The sequence below is a fragment of the Leiobunum rupestre genome, chromosome 6 (genome assembly GCF_980474605.1).
Source record: "Leiobunum rupestre chromosome 6, qqLeiRupe1.1.hap1, whole genome shotgun sequence".
Lineage (NCBI taxonomy): Eukaryota > Metazoa > Arthropoda > Arachnida > Opiliones > Sclerosomatidae > Leiobunum > Leiobunum rupestre.
Window position 1 is genome coordinate 67,829,136 of NC_143389.1, and position 20,785 is coordinate 67,849,920.

At 38.9% G+C, this 20,785-nt stretch overlaps 1 protein-coding gene across 1 annotated transcript; it reads left to right on the forward strand.

Annotated features, from left to right (window-relative positions):
- Nucleotides 1-2,586: 2,586 nt before the first annotated feature.
- Nucleotides 2,587-19,515, forward strand: LOC149943256 (peroxisomal sarcosine oxidase-like). Its single transcript, XM_090177844.1, has 8 exons — nucleotides 2,587-2,848; nucleotides 5,833-5,981; nucleotides 7,193-7,409; nucleotides 10,237-10,428; nucleotides 12,385-12,519; nucleotides 14,361-14,513; nucleotides 17,401-17,476; nucleotides 19,211-19,515. Exons 1-8 carry the CDS (start codon nucleotides 2,744-2,746, stop codon nucleotides 19,327-19,329), a joined length of 1,146 nt encoding a protein of 381 aa, XP_090033970.1. The 5' UTR covers nucleotides 2,587-2,743; the 3' UTR covers nucleotides 19,330-19,515.
- Nucleotides 19,516-20,785: the final 1,270 nt, after the last annotated feature.

A 20,785-nucleotide genomic window follows, 5' to 3' on the forward strand; every position in this document is an offset into this window, starting at 1 on the left:
CAGAAATTGTTGTATAATTAAATAGTAAACCTCTGTGAAATTACCGTAAATAAATTATATTTAAATTTAATTCGAGACCGGAGACCTGCGATTTCTATGGAGACTGGAGGCCTCTAGTCGGTATGGTGACTGAAGACCGAAGGCCGTCTTTTGTTCATTATGGTGACTGGAGACTGGAGTCCCAACCTTCCAGTGGAGACTGGAGGACCGGAGATTGGAGACCAAAAGTGTTGCCGACTATACATTGGCGGCTCCGGCCTCCAGTTTCAGTTTCCGAGACAGGAGACCTGCGATTTCTATTGAGACTGGAGGCCTCCTCTAGTCGGGATGGTGACTGGAGGACCGTTTAAAAGTAGGCTTACGAATTTTGGCGTCTATATCACCGCACGGGGTAGAAACGTACGAGAAATGCGTTGTCTCATGCGATTCCCTAGTGGGAGAGGTGGGGGTGGAAGTTTAGTCTGAAAAGTTTCAGCGGGTTCGTCTGCTTCGATATATGGACCTCGTGTCCTCGTTTGGGCCTCGGGCTAAAAAGGGATCACGCTTATGGTCAAAAGAAACAACCCAAATCTAAAAAGTCGAATGGTTAGTATTACAACTTTAATTATCATCGATGTAGCCATAAATTGTTTGTTTTAAATATAATTTCAGGGGTAAACTTTAAAACACGCTTCAAAATTAATATCTTTGCCCAATGAAGAGATTGAATCTCCTGATTTACGGTCATTTACCTTTTGTAAAAATGTTTTAAATGCTTAATTTCAAATGTTTTTCTATATTTTTATTATTTTTAAACAGCTTTGCTTAGATAAAAATTAAGGCAAATCCAATAAAAATGATGACAAATGAATCATTATATTACCAACGTATTAATAAACTATGCTACAATTTCAATTTAACCCAACTTATGATTAATGATGATTTGAGATAGTTCTTACAACTCTTGAATTGGCAAGATTTTCCCATATTTAGTTTACACCTTGGTAAAATAAAATAAACCTTAGTTTAATATTATATCTGGTTAATGTAACTTAAAACAAATACCTTTGAAATCCAATCAGTAAAATAATGAAAATTTACGCTTCAATCAAACTTGGTCGAACCCTTGGGTCTCGTCCTCGAGTCCCGATTTTTTTTGTTTAGACTGCCAGCACTCAGCACCGACCGCAGATACGAGATTTAAAACTGAATAGAACTGAATTTTTCAGACTTTTTACCCCCGCTATTACATTGCCCCCCGCAACTAGGGAATCGTGTGGTTATACGGGAGCCCGTAGGAATCTCGCCGCATTTCCAATCTAGGGTACGTAGTCTAGATTATCTTTGATATCACGTAACGGCATAACGCTCGCTGATCAGTCGAGCCCAACGCGCCTCAATAGGCCTTGGGTATTAGCCTAGCTGATTATTATTATTATTAATAAAAAGTCCTCTGTTTTCTCGTTTACCGGCATGGTATAAAAATTATACTTTCTTAATTACAATTTTTCCTTTAATAATTTAAAAATAAATATAAATTATTTCTTTGAATTTTATTTATATTTGTAGTTATACCGTGGCTCCATCTAGTTTACAATTTTTTCATTATCCTGTACCTCGTATGACTTTTGCCCCTTTTTGTAGGCTTCTCTGTATGTAATTTGTGAAATCGTCTATTCGTATGTGCCATTTAAAAGTTATTTAAGTTTTAAGTTAACTATGATTATTTAACCAGTAGGATTATTTTTATTAATTACACTTGAATTCTAAGACATGGGGTCTATTGGTTTTCAGGATTAATCAAGAATACTATCAATAACTAGCTAAATAAGTATCAAAAATGGTCAAGAGTGCGAGAGGAAATGTAATGGCTAAAGTAAATAACACAGAAAAATAAAAAAAATGTAAGTATGTGGGGGGAAATAAACCTGAAGGGTTACAAGATGGCGCTATATTTCCTACCTCGAAGCCTATATTCCCAACTCAATGTAAACAACGGATTGTCAAAGCCAAAAACGCGAGAGGAATTCGGCGCGTTTTCAACATCCGCTTTACTAAATTTCGTTTAACTTCTATAAAGTTGATTTTCGTCACAGAGTTTGAAGTTACGTAATTTGAATCATATCCCTTGAACTAGGTTTCATTAAAGAAAATTCTTTTACGGCCTGCTTATATAGGGGACCATTATGCTATAATTACGAGTGACTATATAATATATGAAAAGTTAAGTTAGAAGAAACCACTGTGCAAAGGATGATAAAATACGCGAATAAGTAGATTAGTCCATAATTAAAAGGGATAAAATAGTTATCCCTAAGCAAATTTGAAGAAATAAACATATAACTCGTATATAATATATGGCATAATATTACGACTATAGAGCCAGGTGTTTTTCCTTTTATCAAATCTGTTCGTTCGATTTTTTTGATAAGTTACCGTAAAAATAATCAATTCAAAAGAACACGATTTATCAATTACTCATACGCCCAAATTTCCTTCTGTTCGTTACAAGGGCTATGGAAGACGTACGAAACAGATGCCAGATTAAGTATCAATATTAGATGCCTCGTAGGGATTCTTTCTAGCAACAGAGTTAGGCTTATCGCCGGGTGTCTGACCTTGGAGCGCGCCGATGAGATTTAAAAGCCGTCGTTTCGAAAACAGCCTCTTTAGAGCACTGTCTATGTTTCGAGAGACTTCGGATGTTTTAAAGTGACAATATTGTACGTCAGCTTCGTTAACGTAATAATTATTCATCCGAAAAATGGATGAATCGTACCAATGCGTGGTGGTCCGGGCTGGCATCGAGGGCTCCAGCACGGCGTTGTATTTAGCATCTCAGGGAATTAAAACCCTTTTGGTTGACCAAGTAAGCATAAATAATTTTCTAGACTTTTAACGCTGCCTGGCGCTGCTGAACGCTAAATGGAGGATATCGTAACAAGTGATTTTCGTTTTGTTAAACATCCGCGGAAATTAATTCGGCGATCAGTAGATGGCGCTAGTCGTCTGCCGTTGCATGGAGGAAGCACGTGACTGATACTGCGTTCAGTCAATAGGAGCGGAATTCATTTCCTCGCCTTAAAATTTTCGTCGATTTTAAAAGTAGATTACGAGCGAAATAATTAAGGGAAAATTATGAAAGTAGTTTTAAATAAAACCTGGAAACTTACTAAAAATCATATGAAAAATTCAAAGTTGAGTACAAACACTAATATTATTAAAAAGTCTCCGAATTGCAACACAGATAGGAAAACAAATTCCCGTAGGAAAAGCATTAGGAAGAAAAAACAATTTTCACGAAAATCGTCCGCTTAGACTCAGTTCGTGTCTCCGCCGTTCGGCAGAGCCACTTGATTTTTGAACCCCTCCTCTTCTATGGAGATGTCCGCTCCTATTGACTGAACGCAGTATCAGTCACGTGCTTCCTCCATAGCCGTTGTTTCAGCGGCGCTATTTTTTTAACTAAGAGCATCTAACGGCAACCACGATTTACGGACTTTTGCACTCACGCTCACAAATAATAATTAATAATAATTAATAATAATAATAATAATAATCAGCTAGGCTAATACCCAAGGCACCACCTTAGGCCTAAGTCATCAAGCTACTTTTGAAGCCTTTAATTAATTAATTACATAAAAAAATCAATAGTTTTATATCCAATTGTTATTCTCTGGTTAGATATCCTTTTAAAGTCTCTTTCTTGAACAAATTCTATAACTTTTATCAGGTCATATTTCATTATACACGCGTTTTCATTTTCAATAGGCCTTGGCCTGAATCTTAAATTATCTGACATGGGGACTCGGGGAGATTCCTCGCCATCGTAATCATTACCTGGAAGTTGCGCACAGCGCCAAGTTAGCTCGCGGCATATGTGTGAGCTTCATGATCAGGTCGTTAATTTTTGGGTGTTAATGAGATTGATAAGATCATTAAGTTGATATCATAGATATAGGAAACGTATATAAAGGTATAGATAGGCTTCATGCGTGGTTTAAATTTTGGTTATAAAATGGAATATATGAAAGCTTTCTGATAGTTTAAAATTATCTCTCCACAACAGCTGAAAGCTTCAACCATAGATATAGGACACGTATATAAAGGTCTAGATAAAATATTTCAAAGGGAGTGAATACGGAGGTGACAGCTAGCAGAAACGCGTGATTTCTGCAGGCTATCCTTATAAGGCGCAATCTATCGGTAAGAAAGCTCTAGCTATCGTCGCGAGAGCCATTGTCTCCTGCTTAAAAATTATACTAAAAGTCACCAACAGATGGTGTCTAAAGACTACGGCCTGCGGAAAGGTCAAGCACTTAGTACTAAAATGCTAAGAGACCTCGCGCTCTTGGTCACGTGCCTTCCTCGGTGTCTGCTAGGTGTCAATTCCGTATTTTATGTTAGGCTTAGACGCCCCGAAATTTATCTGACCTTTATATACATTTCTTATATCTATGGTTGATATAGTTTACGAAATAATTTAGTCAACGAAATATTAAACGTAACCAGAAGTATTTTACCTAAGGAAGTATCCATCTAGGCCATTGAAATTAAGCATATACCTTTGTACGACCCAAGGCAGTGTTACATAAGTATACCATAAAGGTATTTTGTTCAACGAATATGATGTAAATTACGTCACTTCCAACGAAAAACGCGTCATCAACTTTATAGGTGGAAAACGGAAGTCAGTGAGGCGGATTTTGAAAGCGCTCAGAATTCCTGGCCGTTTCCGGCTTTGACAATCTCTAATAGGGACTTGGCAGTGCTACGTCACAGTTTTTTTTCAATAGTTTTTATCGTGGGGAGAAAAATGTTACAACAATGGCGGCCTTGGCCAAAGCTACGGAGTGCCAAGTCTCTATTATACAAATGAATTTTTTTGAACCATTCATGGTCAAGGTATATAAACTAAAATAAAATAAAATACACAACGGATTTATTTAAAACTTTAAAAACACTGCGAGAAAAAATGCCCTTCGCGCGCGCTCCCCTCTCACGTTGTTGTTTTTCAAGTTAACATAGTGACGTCAAAAAAACGGTCAGCCACATCGAGACAAAAATCGGCCGCGATAAGCATTCCAAGTAATAATCAGCTAGGCTAATACCCTAGGCACCACCTTAGGCCTAAGTCATCATGCGACTTTTAAAGCCATTAATTCAGGTGGCCGGGTTACACTGCGTAGGAGGGTGGTGGCAAGCCGTTCATGCCACGCGAGCCAACAGCTCCCTACACTTACTATTACCTCCACAAGTTTTTATGGAAGAAGAAACCGAAGAACTCGGGGGAAAACCCCTTAAACCAGTGGGGAGAGAACTTGCAAACTCAACGCGGAAGAAGTAATTCTGAGTTTTCACCCAGTGCCACAAGGTGGGATCGAACGCAGCTCCTCTTGCTGCGAGGCGAAAGTGCTAACCCCTCTGCCACCCCACTTATATGGTACATAGAGGTATGGATTCCTCTGTGGATTCCTGATACCGAGGGGTCGGACACTTGCCCTTATTTTGTACGGGATTTCGTAGAGATTTTGGCGATTTTATCATTACTTTTTGAAGTGATTTTGGGATTTCAATGTTAATTTACCATATAGAGAGTTAAAAGATTTTGCGATTTTAGACAAAGTGTACGGGATTTTGGTAAATGTCGCCTGATACTGTATAATGATAATTATGTACATACTTAAGAGGCCTACATACGAGTTATTATATTACATACGCTAAGAGATATATTGAATACTTAAGTTGTTACGTAGAACAACTTATCCTTTCATTTGGCGGTTCAAAAGCTTAGACACGTTTTCGCGCACATTAGGCAACAGTGTTTGATTGTTAATCTCTGTATGGATCTAGTTTACGTTGCCCCACGCCAGAGGGAGTTCCGGGGGCGAGTCAAGGTTGATTAGAAGCGCTTACGCCGAAGAGTTCTTCAACCACATGATGGACGAAGCGTTTCGTCTTTGGAAGGACATCGAAGATGAATCTAATGAATCGATCATTATGTAAGATTTAATTCCTGAAATATTAAAAAGTGCCGGTAACCAGGGTGGGTAATCTTTCGATTTCGGGACCCTGTGTGAAAAGGGACACTTTAAAGGGCTGTTCAGACTAAACAACTTTTAAAGACCAATTATAGTTTCGTCACCAAACTTATCCAACTAATTAGCAGTGAACAATAATAAGAAGAATAATAATAATCAGCTAGGCTATTACCCAAGGCACCACCCTAGGCCCAAGTCAATACCGACTTTTATTGCCTTTAATTAAGCAGTGTGAACAGCAAACGTTGGAACCCTTTTTGGTGAGTAGGTGAGCGATATTTGGCTGCATAATTTGTTTGAAATTCAACCAATGAAATTAAGCTATTCTGTAATGTCACTGACGCGGTAACTTTGAAGCATTTGACCCGTCGTCCACTTACTATATAACATGGCTATTATTGAAATAGCAGACATAAATACTTTTGACAGGTTAAACCTGAGTTAAATAGATTCATGATTAAACCTAATTTCTAAATTTCATACAGGAAACATTGTAGCAGATGACAATACGAATAATCCCATTGGAGTAATGTAACCCAAATCTTAAGCCTTCGTGTGAACAATGATGGAAATTTTTAAGAGCTATCACCGATTAGATGGCGCTACTATGCGGGTTAAACTATTTCTACCAATTTGAAAGTGGTTGAAAGGCTATTGGCGTTAGAACTCAGGAGTCTTAACTTCCTAGGCAATATACGCAGTACCGGATTTACAGAAGGTGGGACCTTAGGCAGATTTTGGTGGGGCCTATGTAAGGAAAGCATAAAAACGCCAAACTCGCGTGTCGCGAAGCTGAGCTTATGTCACGAAAATAATAAGACTCGGTCACAAAAACCGTCCGTTATTCAAAACATAACCAACAAAGGCGGTTGATGAGTGGCCATTTGTCTCCATTCAACTTAGGACTCGTGTTGGCAGGCCCGGATTAACCAATTTGGGGGCCCTGGGCCCGGTGAGCCGAGGGGTCCCCTATATAGGAGTTGGAAAATTAACCTATACCAACTCGATTCTTATATAGGTATTGGCGACCTTTTGGGGGCCCTGGGCCCATGCCTTAATACGGGCCTGCGTGTTGGCCAACGATGTTTTGCAAACATTTTGGCTCTGACAAATTTTGAAACAGTACTCCAAAAATATGCGTTTCTTTTAATGATTTTTGTTGTTGTTGTCAGTCACGGAGGCGTATTGTGCTTCTGCAAACCACCGCATGACAATTTACTTTTGGCGGAAGCGAACATGTCTAGACGCAGTCCCGAAAAGTTGGAAGTGCTGTCGATGGAACAAGTACACAGTCGTTACCCTTTGATCAAACTGTCCTCTCAGTGCCATTGTTTTCTCGATAAAAGTGGAGGTGTCATCAAAGCCAAAACCGCGTTGCAATCCATTCAGGTAATTTTTCGATGCTACCGATAATAAATCTAAATGTTAAGCAAACAATTAGAATGCTTAAGTTTGAAAATATTATTTATCTGTTGCTGTTTCGAATTGGAATTATTTCGAGATGAAAGTTTTAAAAATTACACATTTTTACGTCTCAAAAGAGACGAAATTAAAAATTTTGGTCGGGGGATAGCAGAAAAATGAATTTAACTGGATCTGAAAATAATATATTGAGTTTTTGATTGATTTTAGTCGAGGGGTCGGACATTTACCAAAATCCCGTACACTTTGTCGCAAAATCTTTTAACTCTCTCTATGGTAAATTAACATTGAAATCCCAAAATCACTTAAAAAAAAATTATAAAATTGCCAAAATCTCTACGAAATCCCGAAATCCCGTACAAAATAATGGCAAGAGTCCGACCCCTCGAAATAATGGGCTAGCGACCCTAGTAATTTGTCAAATTATTCAAAATACGATTTCAAAGGTCAAACATTTTAAACCATTAAATTTGATAAATAGTAATGAGATGGCCAAACAATAAAATTATTTTTCGGATTCTTATTTTTTCTATCAAAATAGTGGTGATGGACAAAATTTGTAGAAACCTACGTAATTTTTCATAGGATTGAGGAAGATTTTTATTCTTACTAAGATGAAAATGGCGCCACACAACACAATGAATTAACGGCGTGCGACGCAAGTTCGGTGGCTTAATAAGTTAATAAGAACCACCTACGGACTGCATTGCAAAGCGCTCTAAAATACGCGAATAAGTAGATTAGTCCATAATGAAAAAGGATAAAAAAGCTAAACTCTAAACAAATTTGAAGAAATTAAAACACAAATAACCAAATATATCTTAGAGTAAACAAGACGTACGACGGTCAGAATACAAACAATCCTCCTGATGTGTTAAGTTTGTTTGAGCTATTCACAGCAACCTGCAACGCCGGTGACATAACCAATATATATCCACGGCCATACTTATTTGCACTTAGACATATTTGTTACTTCTGTGGTCACACTTATTTGTTAATTCTGGTCAGACGTTGAGTATCACATTTATTTGTTACTTATGGTCACACGTTGATAATTCTTGAGGCGCTTCAAAGCGGCTGGTGTACCTCATTAAGCCTTCGGATTTTACGAGGTTCTAGTTTCTGGATCCCGTTGCCTAAGCAACGAAAAAGTTTCAAGAGTGAGGTTCTAGTTTCTGGATCCCGTTGCCTAAGCAACGACAAAGTTTCAAGAGTGAAGACCCACCAAAAAAATAGGGCGTTGCAAAGTGCTAACAAATTTTGTAGTAGTTTACTTTTTTTAGCTAATTCTTTAAAGAAGGTTAATTCCCAGAATTTAATTAATTTAAATGGTTTTAACATAAATAGTTGTTTTGGCTCAATGGAAAAGTCTTTATAAGGTCCAGATCAGAGAGCCATCTTTCGTGAGTCAGAAGCGAAGAAACAAGTCGTCGCTTCAGTAAAATGTACCCCTTCCCCTTGTTAGCAGGTCTGCCCTACGTTTCAGAAACACATTATCGACCATTTTTGACTTTTTGAGTTTGAATGCTCCTAATAATAATTTTTAGGCGCTGTTTCTAAATTTGAAGTCCGTTTTTTCTATCTGGTCTAGTTTCCGAGATGTGAAAATGCAAAAACGCATTAAAATCGAAAATTTGCGAAATTGCTCCGCACAAACGCATTCACGACCGTCGGAGATTTGCAGAAACGCATTATGTCGTTATTAACCAATAAGAGTCTTCATTTCGTATAATTTCGTCTGCTCTAATTGCTTCAGTTGCATTTTAGTTCTTTAATTCTTTTATTGCTCAACAAGAGGTCTAAGACCCATCACGTTAAGACAGTGGACAATACAAATTACACATATACAGAGGAGATATTATATACAGTTGGTACGTACAGGAAACAGTACAATGTGAGGGAGATACAAGGGAAATAAAACAAAATGAAGGAGTTACATTATTACATGTAAACGTGTTAAATATAAAGGCCATTCCCTGGGTAACAGTCACAATGGCCGTTACTCAGTATTATTATACCCCATAATGCGTTTCTGCAGAAGAAAATAGGGGAAGTACGTATCTGTAGCTTTGAGCCGTAGAAGTCGTCGTGTGACCCACGAAAATGCCTTTTTACGCATAATAAACCAAACTGAAAAAGTAGTTCCAATTTTGTTTTGATTCAACACGGCTATAAACGACGAAAGCAAATACGCCTTAGCTCAATTAGCAGAGAATGAGAAGTACAATATGTCACAATTGTTCAATTTAAGAAAAATTGATTTTTTAAACGATGTAATCATCCGCGATTTCCCGCCAAACCGTTTTAGCGCGAAAATTCGTGAAAAGTGACGCCTTTCCAAAGCTGACTAGAAGCGTACTTCCCCCTATTTTCTTCTGGTTTCTGCCAATAGTTTTAGCCAAATATAAACGTACAAAACGCATTATGTCAAATTATACTGAGACTTACTTAATTTTGGTGATAGTCGTTGTCATATTTAGATTGCGGACTGAAAGAAACCACTAACAACTAGTTTTCAGTTACCTAAATACTGTAGTATTGTTATTTTTCATAAGAATTACAAAAATCGATTTATCTCGAAATGCCATTTTTGGAGATATTGCGTTTCTGAAACGTAGGGCAGAGGTGTGCACGAGCCTTTGCTATAACCAAGGATCCTATATATAGAATCCTTGCTATTACGTAGCCAACAATTTGACGATCGTCTGAAGAGCGTATTATTACGCTTCAGTCAAAGCGCGTTTTGTGACAGAAATTTCCGTGCTATTAATAAGATGTCTTGCAATTTTTGTAGAAACTGTTTCAACAAAAAGGTGGTCGCATATTCGCTCCATTTAAAGCGGATAAAATAGAGTTCGTTAAAAACAAAATAGTGATTGGATCAGAAAGCGCGTCATTTGAGACTGATAAAGTCATCTTTTGTTGTGGGACTTGGACCAACAAAGTACTGAACAAGCTAGACTTGAGCCTAAATCTTCCACTGCAGGTAATATTTTACATTTTACGAATATTAAAATATAAAAAAGTATGCAATCTGACTAAGGACATATCTAAGCAGCTTGGAACAAGCAATCGTAGTATTGGGGCGTGGTAGCATCTAGGAGCAACAAACACAACACCCCACACAAGGAGAACGCAACCCGTCAAACGTCGTGGAGTTTCTTGTGTACGTTTTTCATTGGCTAGACGCTTTAGCGCCTGCTGTCGTCCGAAGGGGAAAATTCGGAAATTGTCTTCCCCCCGCCCGTAAAACGTTCAGCGTAAAGGCTCGTGACGCTCGTCCAATGAAATTCGTACACAACCCTTCGTTAGCGTGTTTAAAGGCTAGCTGCGTTCTCCTTGTGTTTGTTGCTCCTAGGTAGCATGATCTACTACTTATTTTTCAGGCCCCGTCTACTTAACATTTCTTGGTGCCCTCTGTTGATTGAAACGGAACTACACATATCCATTTAAATTTTAATTATTAAATTCATAAAATAATTAATTTATCTGGTTTCAAAACTGCTTTTTTTACGTTTGATAATGGGTCCAATAGACTGACTCTAAATATGTAATGATAGATGAGAAAGGGGCTTAATAGTAAATTACACAAGGCAGTTTCAAACTAGAAAATTACACAAGGCAGTTTCAAACTAGAAAATTTAGTGGAATATTTCATTTATAGATAAAGTAGCCACAACCCGTAACTAACTCGCAAAATATTGGTAAGAATGAAAAATCACGGTTTGATCTAATGCTAAAATATAGGGAATTTTCAAGCTTTTTGAGCTACCTCTAAATTTTGCTCAATTTATCCCAAATTTCTTAGGAAGTATGTTTATATACATTGAAATAAATTTAGAGGGTAAAACATTAAAGAAATAAATGAAATAAGGACCACCCTACTACGACATATAGGTCAATTAAACCCCGCACACAATAATGCACCATGAAAACGTTGGTATACCTTTTTGTTTGTTTGTCAGTGGCTTCGATCCGTTCTTGATCCGACACTACCACTATGATCAAAGACTACACTTTCGTGTCCTTAACCGTACACGGTACACCTATTCGCAAATTGCTTACAAAGAAACAAACATGAAGCGCAGGGTCCTAAGAAGTTCAATTTAAACGTTTTGACACGAAACGAATAAATACTTGCTCATTTACTACAAAAAAATCACTTCTAACATTATATTTCTTGAAAAATTCACCATAATTTAATTAAAGCAACAGTCGGATCTATCATTATTCATTGCACCTGTATTATGATAACGCTCTTGCTATTAGAGATGGCAATAAATCTATCCGATTCTTCGAATAAATGACTTTACTGGAGAGCGTGGTGCCATCTACCAATGTCAATGGAAGCTAAAATTTAAAATAGCGAAACAATTACGTCGTCATAGAACCATTGTAGAGTATTATAATTAGACAACTTATACTCTACTTACAATTGTTAGTGGACTTTAACCTCAATTATATATCCCGAATAAAATATATTATTAAAAATTGCTATAATTTAATTTATTGTCAAATTTACAAACGAGCCAATCAACGCGAGGAGTACTTTAATGTCCCCCCTTTTGGAGCAAAATGTAGTTTAAGCATCTTGTTTTGATTTCGACGCTAGTGACATCTGTTGAAAAAAGAGCCACTTCACGTCGAGTCGACACTTGCTTTAAAATTTGCTACGTTTCAAGCGGTTGGTGCCATCTGATAAGAATTTCTTTAAAAACCTAACTCTAATGGCGTTACCCCCATGAAAGGATCTCCTCCATAGATTAATGGCAGTGCTACGTCACACGACGTCACCCATGCTTTTTCCTATTCATAAAAATTTGCGCCCACAATGGCGGCCATGGCCAAAGCTACGGAATGCTACTACTCTATTGTCAAATGTGTAATTTAGTTCACTATTCTGACTCTAGACTACTAACTGCGATAATATTTTTCGTTTCAGCCTGAACGAGTCAACGTATTCTACTTTCGCGAGAAAGAAAATGTCCATTCCTTGGAGAATAATTTTCTGCCGTTCCTGGATTTTGGAACCTCCGTTTACGGATTTCCTTCGCTGGAGTATCCAGGGTGCGTCAAGGTAATCACTCGCTACTTTCTAGAACCTTTGTCACATCGTGGAACCCCATTTCAGTTTAAAATTTATTATGGAACCCTCGCTTGAATAAAAGTTCGGTATTTAAATGTTTTCTGCCGAAACTATTTCTATCATAACACAGCTCAAAATCTCGTGGAGCCCCTAGCAGAGGCGTAGTGAGGGGGGCAGGGGGGGGCATACGTCCCGGGCGCCGACGATCAGGGGGGCGAAAAAGCGGCGCCTAAAGTATTAAAGCGGATATTGGAAACTTGAAAATGTTTTAATACATCAATTAAATTAATATTTATTTTGATATTGATAATGATTAGGTTTCGTTTAAAGGGATCCCTCACTCACAACAGGGGAAGGCATAGGGGTCACAAAAAAACTGGTTTTGAAGCACACTGCAAGTCAGGATTTTATGTTACCCCTATGCCTCCCCCTGTTGTGAGTGATGGATCCCTTTAAAAACAAGGAATTTTATTTCGGAAATTGGGGCCGGCGTAGGAGGGGGCCCTAAAATTTTAAATGGAGCCGTGGGGTTCCATGGAGCCCCATTTTAGAATCACTGTTTTAGAACAATATTGTAAAATAAATTCCAACGGCTTCCCGCCTTCCCGGCCTTGGAATTTTTTTGAATTTGAAAGTAGTAAAAATGGGAATATTTCGTGACAGCGTGGGTGCCACCCTCAGCGCTCCAATTCTCGACTGAAAACTATCCCTACGCAACTTTGGTTCACCTTTGAAACCTAGATAGGTAGCGGCTAAAGCAGACGATATTAGTTTTTCTTCATCATTATTCGTAAATTTGACTTTATAAATAATGATAATTGCATTTTAATATATTTTTTGCATCATTGGCTTGATAAGTTTATTTAAAAAAAATGTCTTATGACTTTTTAAATTGTCTGTAGCAGACGCTAGATCATAGGCGTTACCTCGGAGCAGCTAGCGCCATTTTGCCACCTAGACTCGTTTCGGTCGCGAATAGTCACTGAGCTCATTTCTGCCGGTTTCACGCTATTCACGTCTCTGATGATTCATTCAATTAATAGTTTGCATTTTAATTTAACGAGCATTTAGATGGCGCCACGTGTTCCGTGAGGTAACGAGATTTACGTTTACCACAGATATTTGTTTATCGGCGACACTTTTGAAACTGAGTAGAACCGACGGTTAACTATTCTACCCTCATTTATTTTACCGTCGCCTAGTGAGAGGTTCGAGAACCAGAGAAGGCTAGCGGGGTTATTAATATTCCTTCTATAAAATAAGCTACGCTTGCTGAACTTGCTTTCATATAGCTCATTCGTCACGAAATACTTAGAAATTCAGTTCAGTTTATTCTTAAGAACAGGGCTCCTCGTCGAATTTTCTCTTATATCCAGGGCTTTTCGTAGTAAAACGTCATCGACACGTCACCCATGACGCAGCAGCAACATCAAAACAAGAAGGTCAATGTTACTTTATAGAAGATCTTATTATGCACACCAATCTCTCCCCGTTTGTTATTCTCACTTCCCCCCCCCCCCACAATTTCTTTGCCACTCGACGGGAACGCTATCGCCATCTATCAACGTTTTAATACAAACTATGAAAGAACAAACTAGAAATTGTATGGTAGTAGTTTAGAAAAGGTTTCAGATCTGTAACTTTTTAACCAATTTTCGCCATTGATTTAGTAATACTTACTAAGGCAATATTTAAAAGGTCACAGCTTCGTTTGAATTTGAGTAATTTCGCGTGCTAGACTCCATAATTTGATTGATTGAATCGCAAAGACCTTATAAGTGCTAAAGTACAGTATCCACTCGTGATGTCTCCGTTTTGAATGTCATTGATAGATTTGCGCTCATTCCGGAGTGCCCTGCGACCCCGATGAAAGAGACAAGAATTCTTTCAACACGAAAGACAGAGAACTGCTGAAAACATTCATCGATGAACACTTCATTACGATAGAATCAGAACCAGCTATTGTTGAGACCTGTATGTACACCGTAAGTAGTACTTTCCATATTTGAAGCATGCTCCTGTCTTATGCATTATCTTTTGTAAATACTCGGTACAATGGATGTATTCATTTCAACCATGAATATCGAACTTCATTAGGTAGTTTGACCTCAATCACTAGGATGGGAGGGGCTTCGTTATTATGACGTTGTTCACGAGCCGTCGCTCAAATATTGTTCTCATGAGCAACGTTTTGAAAATTGGTGGTTTTTAAAATTCGTTTTGCTCGTGAAAATACGCCGCCATGTTAGGGTATAAAAGCGAGTAAGTAAGCCTGCTATACCTCATGATGTAAAGGTAGTGTTGCTCTCAAAAATTTAATTTTGAAATCGGTCAATGGGCGTTATACCTATTTCCCTAGAGCGGCGGTTTTCGGAAGCTTAAGTGTGGAATATGGTGAAGCAGACGCTATTTAAACGGTTTCCATCAGCCTTGGAAATAAGGTTATTTATTTAACTGGTCCTTATGACCAGTTACCCCCGAGATTATTAATTATTAAACTGGTCTTTGTGACCAGTGACCCCCTAGCTTATGAATTATTAAACTGGTCTCATATAAAATATTCTAATGTCATTTTATCTTGGAGGAATAAAACAAGTATACAGGAGTTGCGGAGAGCTGCGAAATCGGTTTCGTCAGTGACCGTGAATTCGCGCGAGACGGAGGGGTTCAAACGCGACTAGCGCCAACTGCATACGGAATTTTGCAACTATTCTCATTTTATAGCATTGTTTTCACGTCGTCTGGTTTGTTTTATTCCTCCAAAAAAATACGAGTCATTTTGGAAAAAGGCGCAAAGAATTTAGAAATGTTTCAAAACTAACCAGACGACGCGAAAACAATGCTATAAAATGAGAAAAGTTGCAAAATTCCGTATGCAGTTGGCGCTAGTCGCGTTTGAACCCCTCCGTCTCGTGCGAGTTCACCGTCACTGACGAAACCGATTTCGCAGCTCTCCGCAACTCCTGTATACATGTTTTATTCCTCCAAGATTTTATAAGCCTAAAAAACGACATGGAAAATCCTAGTACTATTTCACCTAAGACTACTGCGCCTACAAGACCCTCGTAATTTACCGTATTCTTTCTCTCTCTCTCTCTCTACTCAAGGGAGATCGCTCTAATCTATACCGCGCAGCTTACCGTACTCGGGAGAAAAGCGCGACTAGAGGATTGAGGGTTTGAGGCCAGAGGGGGGTCCGACAGTTTGACTCGTTAGAGGAATGCGAGCGATGGACTCGACGTGCGACGGTAGTACGCGGAGTCGCGGACGTGGTACATAGCAAACGGTGAATAGGGAAATCAAAATTGACAGAAACCTTGAACTAATATATATTTCGAATTATTAAACTGGTCATCTTCTATTTGTTGTTATTATTTCGAATTAATAAACGGATGGGGTGTATTTGGCCGACTGCTCATATGTCCGAATGCCCATTTAGCCGACAGCTCATTTGGTCGACTTTTCAGTCGGCCAAATGAGCAGACCATATGACCGACTACTCATTAGGCCGACTACTCTTTTAGCCGACATTTTGGTCGGCCAAATGAGCAGCCCATTTGACCGACTGCCCATTTGTCCGACTATTCATTTAACCGACTGCTCATTCATCCGACTACTCATTTGACCGACAGCTCATTGGGCCTACTGCTCATTTGACCGACTGCTCATTTGACCGACTAATCATTTGAACGACTGCTCATTTGACCGACTCTTATACTATAGCCAAACGCACCTAGTATCGTCCAACCGCAAAATGAGCAGTCGGCCAAATGAGTAATCGGACAAATAAGTAGTCGGCCAAACGAGCAGTCGGTCAAATGAGTAGTCGGGAAAATGAGCAGTTGGTCAAATGCACTGTCCATTTGGCCGACTTCTAAGTCGGACAAATGTGCAGTCAGCGTAAATTGTATTTTGTGGTCGGCCAAATGAGAAGTAGGCCAAACGAAACTCTCCCTAATAAACTGGACACTGTGACCAGTGTGTCAGAATTTATAGACCGGTGTACCTAGTAACAGAGACCACACCACCGGAGGTCTATCATCATAGTGCCCTACGCTAGCGTCCACAAGCCCGGACAAGTGACAAATCCAGCATGTGTAGTAATGCCCTACTACTGATGGTCGCACCTTCGACGCAAGCCACGCAACCCAGCAGAAGGTGCAGCAATGGGACGACCAATCCCCACTTCGCACACAGCAGTGGAATTAAGAGTGGTTGCTATAGGTAAAGAGTCATACCCTTCAGAAAGAGTGTCTAAAGGGGAATGACGGGCCCACGTAACCCGGAACAGCTAGCGCCGGAGATCCCGGTGTGCTCCAAAAGGCCGGGAAACAGGACCACCGCGCCTCATACGTCGAGTGAAAAGCTGAATAAAATAAAATAAAATAAAATAGCCAGAAATTCCAACGGTAGACTGGTTTCGTCCTATTTGGGACTCGTCAGTACCGTGCAGGAAATATAGCTTGCGACTGTTGACCAATTTCAAAATTGCGTTTTTGCGCGTGACAGTACAGGCTTATTTACCTGCTTTTATACCCTAATATGGCGGCGTATTTTCACGCGCAAAATTAATTTTAAGATCCAGCAATTTCACCGAAAAGATAAACTAAGCCTAAACATTAAAAATTTCAAAACGCGTTGCGTAGCAACGGAAAGCCGAATAGGGCGAATTGAAGTCCGGTTTCCAAAATTAAGTTTTCGACGACATTTTTTTACAATTTATGTTTTTCGAATAAATCCGTTGAACTCGGTAAAATGACAATATAGTTGGCAAATGTCAAGACTCCCCTCTCGCCGTAATTCGGCCCCTTTGGTACGCCCCTGAGTTGGAAAAGCTTTTCAAAGATTAATATATCGTGTTATTTTTTTCAGGTAACCCCCGACGAGATTTACATTCTTGATAAGCATCCTCTCCACGAGAACGTCGTGATCGGAGCTGGATTTTCTGGTAAGATACTGTGACGTTCGATCATCTTGGTGATTCCAGCACCCATTTCATTTTATTTGGCAATTGTTCAGCGAAGTATTCCGTAACAAAGCTTAATAGTAAAGTTTCAAGAAGTTTAAAAAATGTTGAGACGATTCACGGTCACCAGACTCTAGCTCTCCCCCAGACTCTAAACATCGGCATCAATGGCTTTAAAAGTCGCTTGCAACAAACGCAAGGAGAACGCAGCTAGCCTTTGAACACGATAACGTAGTGTTGTGTACAAATTTCATTGGACGAGCCTTGACGCTGAACGTTTTACGGAAAGGGGGACGACAATTTCCGAATTTTCCCCTTCCGACGGCAGCAGGCGCTAAAGAAATGAAAACTGTAAGCAAGAAAATTCACGACTTCTGACATGGTGCGTTCTCCTTGGTTGGGGTGCTGTGTTTGTTGCTCCTAGCTTGATGACTTAGGCCTAAGGTGGTGCCTAGCTGATTATTATTATTTTGGTCCAAAAACAGGACATGTCGGAAGATAAGTTCATAACTGGAACGGTTTTGGTAGACCAAATGCATTCATTAAAAATAGTTGTGTTATAGTATTACAGGGTTAACACAAAAAACTAGAAAAATCTTACAGGAAAAATAGGAAATTTGTAGTCGATTTATAGAATTTTATAGGAGATGTTTTGCAAAATAAAGGAAAATATAGGATAAATATCATTCAAATTACAGGAAAATATAGGTTTAAGCACTTATGAATTTTAAAATCCATGGTTTTATTAGTAATTAATTAATAATTGAGCGAGTGAAAATTTCCAATTTTTCTAAAATTATTTCTAGCCTTGTATATTTTGATATCAAAAGATACAATTGCCACAGTTGAAGCTTGAAAAATTCCACAAATATAGGAAAAAATTGTAAATATAGGAAGTTATAGGAAAAAATATAGGTGGTGTGGTCGCTCTGGTATTTTCGTTGCAAAAATAAAACGGGAGTTGTGCAGCTGTACGTTTGTCCAAACAACGTATACCGTCGTCGTGTACTCTACCTCACTCTAAAACGAAACAAGCCAACTAAAGCGCTGCCTAGACATCTGCTATAGACTCTTTTTTTGGAATTTTGCTGGGCGCGTTCATGTTGAATTTACCCCCCTTAACCCCCATTCTATATATCCTGGGACCAAAGACCCGAGCCTAGACCCCCCCACCGGTGGTTCCAGGTAATGGCCGACTAGCGGGCGGCCAAAAAGAGGGGTTGAAAAGACCGCGAAAAAGAGTGTATACGCAAACAGCGGAAAAATATAGAAAAATTTTAATATCTTTTAATTTTACCAAGTTGTGCGAAATCTAATAATTTGGTAGGCTCCTATTGTAACTCAAGTAGGCAGCACCCTAGCCCTGCCACGGGCTTGGTTATACCATGAGTCTATAATATTGTTCCAAAAGTTTGTCTCTTTGATAAATATTCTACCGAGTGCTATTCACGGAGTGACGTAATCAAAGAAAAGAAATCGCCGTCTATTGGTAGTCAAAGGCTACGAGCCGACTCAAAACAGGGGAAGAAGCTCGCTATAACTGGACTTTGTTGCCAATAGCTCTCACAATTGTCAGTAAAACCTCTGCATGTGAAGAATATGAAGCGTCATACTTATCGAAGATGTTATAGACTGATGGTTACCCGTTTCCTCTTTCCGCGTGAGCTCACTTAAGCAACTAAACTAAGGAACTAAACGAAGAATATTTTTCCACAGGTACCGGGTTCAAAACCGCTCCGTTAGTTGGAAAAATCCTGGGAAATTTAGCCTTGGGAAAAACTATTGACTATGACATGGAACCCTTCAAAATCTCAAGATTCGCTGGCAATTCGTGAAGTATTCTAAAATGTTTACAATACTTGAAAATTTACAAATACTGTTTGGAAATCTAATAAAAGAGAACTAGCAAACCGATCAACTTGATGAGGTACATTATGACGCAAATGCTATTAAGTTTTTTAATTGGTATATATAGTTAATTAAACGCGAGTATCAAAAATGTTAACATTCTAATTCTAATTAAAGAACCTTTTTATACGACATTTTTTTACACCTTAAGCAAAGCACACCAGATAATTTATCTTTACAACATTTCAACATCTTGGACACTATTCAGTCTGTAGTGTCTACATGTAGCTATATTTTATTTTCCTGTTTTTGTGATAAACATTTTAAAGTTAAACATCACGGTTTTGAAGGTCGATAATACCCTGCCTGCACGATTTTATGATTTTTATCCACCTTGGATATTACCATTACTAACGCACCCATGCGTTACAGCATTATACGAGGGGCAGGTAAGTAGGCCTTAGGGTGTCCTAATAATCATGATTAAATAACTAAAAATTTAATCACGATTTAATCATTTCAATCAGGGTCTAATCACTCCAATCACGATTTAAATAACGTCACTTCTACCGTTTCCCAAATCTCTTCATCGTCGCTTAGTTCCTCCACTTTAGGCTTAGCCGACTGTTTTGTCTTTTCCTTTTCCATTTCTCGAGTTATTTCCGAGGTGATTTTACGAAGGATTTGTCACTGCTTTCATCGAACCATTCGGAATATGATAAATACTCGAGCGGTATAAAAAAAACAAGGAAGAGCCGAAGAATCTGCACGGAAAACTCCGAACGTAAAAAAGTAAAACTAAGACTTACAAGTTAGTCAGATAGTTCTGTTGATAGTTGTTTTACTTTTTATTGCGGTAAAGCAGATTACAATACAGTGGCGTAGCCATAGAAATCTCATAGGTAACTAGAATGCTGCCGTGTAACTGGCAAATGGGCCAAACGCCGTGGCAGACGATAGCCAGATCTCAGCCAATCAGAGCTCAAAGAGTGGTTCTGCCAAGAATTTAATGTCACCAGAGAGAATGACGTCACCTATCTCCCGCTATAGTAGCGGATCCAAGGAGGATTTTTATCCTCCTTGGCGGAACCACTCTACGGCCTCTCATTGGCTGAAGGTTCAAGGCGAACTGGCGTCAAGCTCGGCCGAAGACGGCAGCATTCTAGTTACCTATGAGATTTCTATGGGCGTAGCGTACACGGGGTTTGCCAGACAGGTTTCCCTGGGCCCCCGACCTTTTGGGGGCGCAAGAAGGGGTGGCCCAGGTGGGAATCGGTGACAGTGGCCAAAAAAATTGGGGTAAAATTTGTATTTCAATTATTCCATAATTTCATTTAAAATAAAAGCTTATAATTAAAAAATAAATTTCTTCAACGGCCTATGAATTTCAAAGCAGTAGGTTTAGCCATTGAGTTGGGAATATTAATCTAGAGATCCAAACAA